Source organism: Carassius auratus, unplaced genomic scaffold (genome assembly GCF_003368295.1).
Source record: "Carassius auratus strain Wakin unplaced genomic scaffold, ASM336829v1 scaf_tig00024403, whole genome shotgun sequence".
In the NCBI taxonomy this organism is placed as follows: Eukaryota; Metazoa; Chordata; class Actinopteri; order Cypriniformes; family Cyprinidae; genus Carassius; species Carassius auratus.
In genome coordinates, this window is record NW_020525340.1 from 61,689 (window position 1) to 72,876 (window position 11,188).

Consider the following 11,188-nt stretch of genomic DNA (forward strand, 5'->3'; position numbering starts at 1 on the left):
CTTATACATTTACAAGTTCAAATGCAAAAATAAATAAATCAAAATTACAACACATTTGGACTCCAGTGTGTCCATATAATTTAATGTTGATTTCAATTTCTTGTTTGTTTTAAACGTTTCATAATATTTGTGTATTATTTTTTTTTAATAAAAGCATAAAATCTTTTAACAAAAAGAGACTCGGTATTTAATATATTTCTATCAAAACAACAATGCACAAATACAGGATATTACAATAAGGTTTTATCGATCATATACAATATACTATTAATACAAATGATAAACTATATTGTAAATATAGAATATATAACAATGCAATACATGTAGTGTGCTCAAAAACACCTGATGCACACTTCAGAAGATGTTCCATCCACTCAAGATCTGAATTTTCAGACAAACCATTCTGTATGTTTGAACCCAGCGGCTGTGGCGATAAAAAAAAAAAAAAAAATGTAATAAAAAACATAAGCGATATTCATTATCAGCACTTGACATAATTCTTTCATTAAATCAACAATGTGAATTTAAGTGGTTTCACACTCACCTATACGGTTAACTATCTCTTCACACTCACTACTTGTGGCAGCCTGTAGGACCACACAACAGAAGCCGGACTGTTTGCCTGCTTGCGGTGAATCTCTGAAACCAATTACATGGTTAGTACTGAAAACAAAAAGCCTTAAAGAAAGGTCGCTTATAAGCAAATGGAATGCAGATAAACCAGTCTCATAACCAGTCTGCCATTTATTCAAACTCCAACACCATATTGAATACTGAAAGCTAGTAATTATCTGATTTTTAACTGAAAGAGAGTTTCATATCTGAGAGAAACATTGGACATTTCAAGAAAGAAAGCTTAGCATAAAACAGCATGCCATGCATTTAATTTTAATGACTTGAATCAACATCCATCTACAACATTTTTTCTAAATACTTACAGTACACAAAAAGCAAAAATAGTTAAATCCGGTTGGCTTCCAAACCTCCCAACACATGATATCTCAGGGAAATGATGTTGAAACAGCTCCTGATCAAAAGAGGCAACTTTGACTTAAAATTACTAGCCTTTAACCAAAGTTATTTGTAATTACATTGAAAAACACAAACCTGCTTATTTGACTTATCTATGCAGGTAAGATGAGTCTCCTTTACATCCAGCAGCACTTCCTAAATGACAAAATCAAAAAGCATGCATGATATATTAAAGGCCTGGTCTTAACATTAGCTTACATATCTTTCTACATAAAACTCACTTGCTCAATTGTAGATATACCTTTCTTGCCTGACTGCTCTGCAGGACCACAGGAATGGCATGCTGCAGGACCTCCTTATCTCCATGCTTAAACAAAAATAACATTCATATTCAATAATCACATGATTTAGGATCACATATTGACTCAAAAATACACATGCATGGATTAAAGTGAAACAAGAGCACCAGAAAGAGAGGTGTTTACATGACTACTGTACCATTCCTATGTTTGCTTTTCCTAAGAGGTGCACGCCGTACAGGATCCTGTTAATGAAACATGATCAAACAGTTACAGGCCGGGGCTGTATATGGTATTTGTGACTAATACAATTGCAAACATACATGAAATCTTTATTGAGTGTACCTGCCGTCTTTCACACACTGTGTCTGCCCTCTCTTCTGACCCGAAGTTTTGTCCTGCTGAGAGACTGGTTTTGGGCCAAACTGAAGTGAGGGTTTTTCCTGTTTGAGCTGCCGTAAGTGTTTGACCAGTGGCTGATAGATAGACCCATCTTCTCCTCTCCAACGTATCAAGTGAATGGAAAGGGGCTGACCCTTCAGCTTAGACAGAACCACACCTGCCTTTGGATGGAAAAAGTGTGTGAACTTAGTCAAAAACTGAGCTGTGCATTTATTTGATCATCCGCTTTGTAGAAAACAGCAGCTTTTTTCCATCCTTTTGTTATGAATAAGCAAGCACAATGAAGCTTATCATGATTATATTATCAATTCAGGCACAGCATATCCCAGAGTACACAGATATAAAGCTGTCTCTGAGATTAATTTATGATGATATGTTGGGTCATGCAGAACGAAAGATTACTTCTGACCTGCCCATTGCTAGCATTCCTCAGTGATATCCCATTCATTTCATCAATGATGTCACCAGGCTCGGCAAACATATCCACCTGTGCTTGACTACCCTGAAGCAGGTCCAGTACAAAGACGCGTCCATCTAGGTACCTTTAAAAAGAAAGATAATTAAAATATGTGATATGAATAGAAATACTGATTTGGAATTAGAAAATCAAAAATGTGCAATGTGTATTTAACAGCAAAAAGGTGATGCACAAATAATAATTTAGAAAAAATGACATGGACAAGTGCAGCATTCAGAATTGAAAAGACATGCCAACGTGCCAACCTGAGCGCCATCCCCAGCTCTCGACAGGGAACAGCTTCGTAGATTTGACGCACCTAAAACACAAGCAAGGTTTGCAACATGCAATTCGGCATGACCCGTTCATGCACATACAGGTAAATCAAATACAATAAGAACATTCAGATCGTACCGGAAGCAGCCAGCTTTCATCCAAGAAGCTGCAGTTCTGAGATTAATTTCACAAATAGAAAGTATCTAGTCAGAAATTAAGATCTCAAACTTAGCACAATGATGCATAACGCAAAATGAAGGGGACAAGCAGTTCATACCTCAATATTGATCTTAAAGTTCATTTCTGACAGCACCATAGACAGCGAAAGAAACGGTTCTGTTTGGAGACATTTGAGAGAGTAATTACAGCAAAACAACCAGTATGTAACTGCTGAAGTATCTTGACCAAATAAAAACTCACCAACAAACTCCTCATTTCTGAGAATAGCAACATTAGGGCAATACCACTGTGAAGAAAATAAATGATGTTGATTGTCTGTAAAAACAATTTTCAATCATCACTTGAGCAACTACTAACCTCGATGACTCTGTTTGTGTGCAGCAGGTGTTTTAAGACATTTCCCAGGGTTCTCCGCATCAGCATGAGCCGTATGAAGAAGCGTCCTCGGCCTTGAGAGGTGATGAGCTTGCTGCAGGCTGTGGTCTGCTGCACGGCCAAAGAAACTGAACTCAACCTTCAGGAGCACACAGAGCATTCTGATCAGACTGACCACATTTAGATGCATTTTCTGTTCCATTTTCAGCAAATCTGTGGCTGTGATTAATCAAAAGAAGTTATTTTTCAAATATAAAAACAAGAAAACATGCATTATGAGTGTGAAAATGCATTTGGCATTTTTATAATTTCATATATAGTATTAGTGTAATTACCAGCATAACAATTAGGGAATGACAAAAATAACTATTTCCAAGATTAACTATTTTTTTTATTTTATTTATATTATAACAATAATGTATCGTTCTTTTTCATTCTTTGTCTTATGTTTAAGTTAGACTTTTAAACCTACGTTATGTTATGCTAAAAATGAGAAGCAATAAGTGCATAATGACTCACCTGCCACATGTGTCGTGATGCAGAAGCTGTTCAAAACAATTCCAGTAATCTCTATGTGCCAAACTGAGAACAGGCTCTAAAAACATTAATGATTAAATTCATTGTGTTATAAACATAGCATCACATGCATACACTTTAATTTGCTTGCATACTAAAATTTGTACTAATATTAAAATGAAGAAGAAATAAAAACTGTACTGTTTCAAAATATTAATAAAAACAATCTCAGTGATACTAAAATAACTTACTTCCTGCTTCTCCTTTGCTATCTTGTCCAACTAACACTTTAGGTTTGTAAAGAAATGCTTACACTGATAGTTTATGTTTGTGTACACTGAATCATTGCATGCATAAAATCATGAGAAACATAAATGTGATGATGTGCAGGTGTACAGGAGAGAGTGTGTGTTGGTGTGTGGAGCTCACGCTGTAGTCCCTTTCGCAGTATAAGTTCCAGGAGCTCACAGCAGGATGTCAGGTGTGGGTTGGAGTCAGTTATAGTTCCTGCAGATTTCAAATTCAGAATGCACACTGGGAATAAACAGGGATGACGATGGTTAATGGTTAGTTTTCGGTTTTAATCACAAGATATTATGTAATGTATGTGAAACAGACCTTGCTTCATTAACCCAGACCAAAACAGCACACACTGGCATACTCGGTTGCCCTGGAGCTCACAGCTTTGTGTCTTTTGTTTACCCCAGGAATATAGCGGGCCGTTCCTTCTGAGCTGCCTTTTAATATTCAGTAAATGTGCACATGTATCAAGCAGATGCATTTTGCTGTTGCATCATGTCTCACTTGTTTTTTAGTGTGCAACACCATGAGCATCACATTTACACATATAAAGGTGTGGTCGCATTAGCAAAAAAGGTCTATTATCAACTGTGCATTGACATTTGGACAACTGCACAGTCACACTAAAACCAATAAGCAGCTTTCTTTTGGTGAATGCACAAATTAGCTGGAACGACAAGCAAAATCTGCATGAGGATTTTTCGCCGTCATTTAAAACTCCAGATTGCTTGGATTTCTATTACAATTTGCACATAAAATGTCACAGAGATGTTAAAAAAAGAGTTAGACTTCATAGTATTTGGATGACCTAAGCCCTAAGGTCAATGATTTTTTATTTATTTTTTTCCTAATGGTTTCCTTCAAGTGGAAATAGAAAACCTGAAATGTAGCTGGAGTGTACTGACTATAAAACGTTTTTGTTTCAGACCGGTTTTTGGGTTAATTGGTTCAGAGAAATGTTAATTATTGTTATTTGTTTATAGAACTGTTGTATAAAAGGTATTACATAGCGACAGTTCTATTACATTTTTATACTGCTGTGGCCTCGTGCTGGTTAAAATCCTCATTTATTACCATGACAAAATAGTCAAATGTGTTTTTATTAAATAAAATGTAAGTTTAGCATATTTGGTTCGCGTGATTTACACAAACACACAAAATGTTGCAAATGAGCCTGTCTATTCTACATAGAGCAGCAATTTAAAAATCGCGTCCAATCATCAAAACGACTAACGTTAGTCTGAGTGCGTAAACAAGTATGCTAGCTATCTACATTATCTAGCAGCACCACTGCTAACCGAGCAGCGAGCAGAAGCCCGTCATCTTCAGACCAGAACAACGAATCATCAGTAAAACAGCACATCGAAGGTCAGGTGCAACCTAAAGTGTATGATAACATATAGGATGTGACGTACCTTTAAGTGTTTCGATAAGCGGGTCTTTTGCAGGCATTATTGTGAACGCGCATATTCCACGACTTACATCCAGTTTCACTGAAAGCAAACACTAATAACCTGTCATCAAAGGTTTGTTTTCCCAAGGTTGGTTCATGAAGGAAATGTGAATCACATTCAGTGGTAACACCTGTCATAAATGCACATTAGTCAGTCACTACCGCCCCTTTGGGAACCCATATGGTATGATGGTGATGAAGAGGATGGTGATGAAGAGGATGGTGGCGCCCTTTCTATTAATTCAATATATCAACAGATACTGTAAGCTCTGGTTGCTCCCAAAAGGCTTCAAAACATTACTCAAACTATGGAGGAATTTAAAGTATACAAATAAAGAAATAACAACTAAACCACAATATATCCTACTGTAGTATACTAGGCTATATAATAAAGTATTTATTTCTTTTAATAATATCCACTAGTCTAGCTATATAAATACATTTTTCCATCACATCTTATTAAGTAGCCTATTGAGTTCAGAAATGTTATATTGTAGACTTGAATAAATGAAATGGCAAGCTCCACAGTCCATATTGTCTTCTTATTTTGGAAATGATGCACAAATAAAACATTCTGTTTACAAATTTACCATTATTATTATTATGTATGCCTGCAGGAAACTGGAAACCTCTAACACTATGGTGTTTTATATATATATATATATATATATATATATATATATATATATATATACACATACACAGACACCATGTCTGGTCAGCTATCCTTGTGGGGACTCTCCATAGGCGTAATGGTTTTTATACAGAGCGTATTTTCTATGGCCCCACACCAAACCTACACCTAACCCTAACCCCTTACAGGAAACTAGCTTTCATTTCATTAAAATGGTGGTGTCATTGTGAATCAATGTGTATACACACAGCACATCTACAGAAGACTGCATTTCTTATTGATTCACTGCATGAGGGAATTAAAATCCTATGATCATCAGCCCATAGTAGCCACTGGTTGTGATAAGTGCTTTCTTTTTCAGAATCACCACTCACTCAATAAGTTTAAAGCTCATGTCTAGTTAGTTTACCTGAAAATGAAGATTTGCTGAAAATGTTCTCTCCCTCAGGCAATCCAAAACAGATTTAGAAAAATATAGCATTACATCACTTGCTCACCAATGGATCCTCTGCAGTGAATGGGTGCCATCAGAATGAGACTTCAAACTGCTGATAAAAACATCACAGAAATTCAAGTAATCCACATTACTCCCATCACTAAATTTCTTGTAAACTGTAAAAAAAAAAAAAAAAAAAAAAAAAAAACATGATGCATCTTTGTAAGAAAACAAATCCATCATTATGGCATTTTAAGTTTAAACTGTCACTTTTAGCCAAAATATGAGTCCATAATTCATAATAACGCTGAAAACGCCCTTTCCCTGTTGCCCTCTCAAATCAAAATAGTCTAATTGTTTAGAAATGTTTGATATATTTGGCCAAAATGGTTTTCCCTTGTAAACACCGCTTGCATATTTCTCTCCGGATTCAGAAAAGAAGACTTTTTCACTGGAGAAAGCAATATTATGGATAGAGAAGATTCATATTTAAACTGAATGCAACAAACACACAGCTTTTCACTTCACTAGACATTATAATTGATGGGCATTACTAAAGTTGAGTACATTTTCAGCAATGTTTCATTTTTGGGTGAACTATTCTTGTAATATTTCAATAAGAATCATACTTGAACCCTTGCCAAGCTGAACAATTCTGAAAAATCCATGTTCTTTCTTTTTCTTTTTTCACTTTTAATTTAGCACGAAAACACACATTGACAATTCCTTTAGTGCGATGTTGGGCCTTTGCTTAACAGCAGTTAAAATGTACTTTTCTTGTTGTTGAAGAAAGTCTTCCATCCTAACTGGACCTACTTCACTGAAGGCACAAGTCTGCTGGGAGGCAACATCTCTGTTTAATTCTCAGAGCATGCTTTAACTCACAGGTTCTTCCATTACAACAGATTGGAGGCATGAGGTAAAGGATGGCCCCTACCTGTTACGTCCCAGTGTGATGTCTGAAATGATGGAGCTTATGAAGGATGCAGCAGGATATAGACTTCAGCAGTAATTCCCTTCAAGAATACTGCATGCTGCTTAGGTGAATGCTGATTTCTTACCTTCTCAGCCATGATGACACAATAATAGAGTATATGCCAAGCGGATCTGGCTATATTAATGTCAGAGGATTCATTTTTACAGGGCTAGATGTTTAGAACAAACCCTGAATCAATCAATCAAGGCACTGCAATAACAAGCTTTCAAGTACAGTACAATGCGCAGGCTATCAATGTGAATACTGTTTACTTTCACCATGTTCTACAACAAGCCTAAGCTGACAACATCCATCTAGAGAAAATCAACAGCTTTCATTTAAGCTGGATCTTCTCTTTCCCCCTTTCCCCTAGAGAGATAATATGGAGGCATTAGGAAAGAGTACCCGATCACCTCATCGGTACACACTGAGGTGTGAGGTGGGCGGATGTGACATCGTTACGGAGAGACAGCCTTGCCTTAACAACATCAGATAAGTCATCTTATGCCCCTGAGAGGCAAGACAGAGGAGTATCTTAATTGGTGAACTATGACTTGACTGTGACACTATGTTGTACTTGAAGCAGAGAGTTATTCAAAATGTGTGGGGGTTGGTAGTCTGAAAATCACACACAAGAACAGACAAAATGTTCACTTTGGGTTGGACTGAGTCATCTAAAGGAAGTGATTTCTTTCAGGACACATTATCTTTATTCTTTTTCTGACTGTCTTGGTTTTCCATTGACTATAATATTCATTCTGTATCAAAAGCCTAGATCAGTGTTTGGCTCCTGATGAAGAGCTGAATTGTTGACCGGCAATACACATGGGAAAAATTATCATGGAGAGCAGAGGAGCATCATCATCATCCTCAGTAGAGAGCTGAAATTGATTTTTCCACTCCACCGCTGTCCTCTCTGCATACCGCAATCAGTTTGACTTCAAGGAGAGCCGTATATGGTTCATGGCCACCAAAGTCTCCTGCACAATTAAATAGTGCACAAAGAGACTATTGACACCCATGAAGGACACTGAAATTAACATATTCAAATTCACTGACATTTTTCTTCTTGTAAAATTACTAAAAAACAAACTACTTGCATGAATGGCAACAGCTGGTGCTTTATGGAGAAGAGACCCTTAGAAATAGATGCCCTCATACTATTTTTAGCACATGAGCAGTGTCGTGGGAAATATAAAATAACCACGAATCAGGTTAAATAGTGATTGTACAATAAATACTTGCGTCAGTCGTTAAATGAGGCTGCAACACTGGGCTTTTTCCACTGATGGAGCAAATCAGAGCGCACATATTACCCACAAACTCTAAGCAACAGCAGAGCTTAAAGCAGCTACACATGAGAACCAGTGAACTGGCACATTCCCAGTAAAGCCAGATGCAGGGAGAACCAAGATAAGTGGATGTTCTTGTGTGGATCTGTTTCGTAACAGCTTGATAGATGATTCTACTGTGTACATTCTGCTGCTTGGAAAGACCAACCGGTGGATTTCCTTGTGAACAAATTTTTATTTATTCATTGTTAATTCTTTGGAGGCATTGTTGGCTCAACCTATGCCAAATTACATTTGGGAGTCACCACCAATACATTGATAAGAGACATTCAAAGCATTGTCTTTAAAATTCATAACATGATTTACATATCACACCAACCTAGGAGAAATATTTAGTGGTACAGATAGATGTGAAGCAAACTCAACCATTTTTTTTTGGTTTAGTTGTTGAACCGAAGCAAACAGTTTTAGGAAATTTGTTATGGGTCAATGGTCATTGCATTTCCTATTTATGAATTAATCAAAAATATATAACGAAGTACAGTTTTTCATACAATTTATTAATATACACTAACATTCAAAGTTTGGGGTGAGTAGAAAGATTTTAAACAAAAAATGTTAAGCGGGAAAATTGTCTAACCATTGGTAATTATGAGAAATGCTTCTTGAGCACCAAATCAGCATATTAAAATAATATCTGAAGAATTGTATGACACTAAAAACTGAAGTCATGACTGCTGAAAATTCAGATTTGCCATCACAGGAATAAATTACATTTTAATATGTATTATGATAGAAAACAATTATTTTAAATTGTCATAATATTTCACAATATTGCTGATTTAACTGTATTTTAGAACAAATTACTGACCCCAAACTTTAAGTTTCACTCTCCAATTAAGAGCATGTTAATTTCTGAATTAATTTATATATATATATATATATATATATATATATATATATATATATATATATATATATATATATTAGGGGTGTAACGATACGCGTATTCGTATTGAACCGTTCGGTACGACGCTTTCGGTTCGGTACGCGGTACGCATTATGTATACCGAACGGTTCGTTGGAGTAATTAATTATATTTGAAAAAAAAAAAAAAAGAGAGAGAAAGAAATATAATGATATGCGTTCAACAAGGTAGCCCAATAACCCAAACAACGTAACAGGCAACGCCCCTGACACTCCCGAAGAAGAAAAAAACACCATCTTATATGTTTATGTTAGGCTACTCAGCAGGCGCTCGCTCACTCAGTACGCGCTGAAGGCTCGTTGCAAAATAGCCAATGCGTTTAACAGACTAGAAATGAGAAGATCCTCCAATAACCAACAGGTCTGCTGTTTGCGTGCATTTTGGATTCCCTTTAAGCTATAATGGTGATGGCAAGAGAGTGGTGGATAAATAAACAACGGTATGTCGCATCTGCAACATGACAGGGTAACGTTACACCAGCGGTATTACAAAAAAAAAAAAAAAAAAACCAGCGGGAATATCTGGGATATATGCGTCAGTACTATCTGGGAAAAGACGAAAAAAAGGAGAAACATGCACGCAGCAAACTATCCCTGCAGCATTTAGACACTATAGCTTACAGGGAATCCAACCCAAACACCAGACCTGTTGGTTATTTTAGGATCTTATATTTCTGGTCTGTTAAATGCATTAGACATTTTGCAACGAGCCTTCAGCGCGTGCTGAGTGAGCGAGCGCCTTAGGGGCCGTTCACATATCGTGCCTAAAAACGCATGGAAAACGCTAAGCGCGTCTTTCTCCTGAGGCGTCTGTCTTTGCTAAGCAACAATGACGTGCTCTCTCCATGAGACGCGGAAATTTCAGCGAAGGATAAATGGATTTGCAGCTCTAAAAATCGCTTGCAGTAGCTCTGCTACTGAATTTATTTCAAAATTGCAATCCATATACAACTATGATCAGCTGTTCCTTCATCTTGGCTGAGCTCTCAACGTTGTTACGGGAAAGGATGAAGCTGATTGGTTGGTTCTTGTCACATGACCCGCGGTGCGCTTGCGGCATTCTGAAAAGTTGAGATGTTTTTACATTTTGCTGTATCTAAAACGTATCGAACCGAACCGAACCGAACCGTGACATCAGTGTATCGTATCGAGCCGAACCGTGAATTTTGTGAACCGTTACACCCCTAATATATATATATATATATATATATATATATATATATATATATATATATATATATATATATATATATATGTATATAATTCCACATGTGTTAATTCATAGTTTTGATGCCTTCAGTGTCATAGTCATGAAAATAAAGAAAACTCTTTGAATGAGGAGTTGTGTCCAAACTTTCGGTCTGTACTGTGTGTGTATGTGTGTATATATATATATATATATATATATATATATATATATATATATATATATATATATATATATATATATTTAAACATTATTCTTTTATTTCTGTTTTTACTAATGTTTTCATAAAATGGATTCACTGCCTACATGGGAATATTTAATATTTAAATACTGATATACTAACAAAACCACATGATGCAGGCAACTTATATTATTAAAAAAAAATTCATACAAACACGTTTTACAAAACCCTAAAGGAGTCGAGAA

At 36.2% G+C, this 11,188-nt stretch overlaps 1 protein-coding gene across 4 annotated transcripts; it reads right to left on the reverse strand.

Moving 5' to 3' along the window:
• LOC113078141 (uncharacterized) lies at positions 1-5,624 on the reverse strand. 4 transcript variants are annotated; one of them, XM_026250458.1, is made up of 17 exons: positions 5,193-5,623; positions 4,096-4,214; positions 3,907-4,011; positions 3,481-3,556; positions 2,944-3,100; positions 2,827-2,872; positions 2,684-2,742; positions 2,545-2,580; positions 2,397-2,449; positions 2,083-2,215; positions 1,617-1,834; positions 1,471-1,516; positions 1,274-1,339; positions 1,108-1,167; positions 939-1,027; positions 545-639; positions 1-424 (listed from the first exon to the last, which is right to left on the reverse strand). In XM_026250458.1, exons 2-17 carry the CDS (start codon positions 4,103-4,105, stop codon positions 390-392), a joined length of 1,284 nt encoding a protein of 427 aa, XP_026106243.1. In that variant the 5' UTR covers positions 4,106-4,214; positions 5,193-5,623; the 3' UTR covers positions 1-389. The 4 variants fall into 4 exon arrangements, with proteins under 4 accessions (XP_026106243.1, XP_026106244.1, XP_026106241.1 ...); XM_026250459.1 differs by lacking the exon at positions 4,096-4,214 and having other exon boundaries at positions 3,907-3,984; positions 5,193-5,624; XM_026250456.1 differs by lacking the exon at positions 4,096-4,214 and having other exon boundaries at positions 4-424; positions 5,193-5,620.
• Between the last annotated feature and the right edge of the window lie 5,564 nt (positions 5,625-11,188).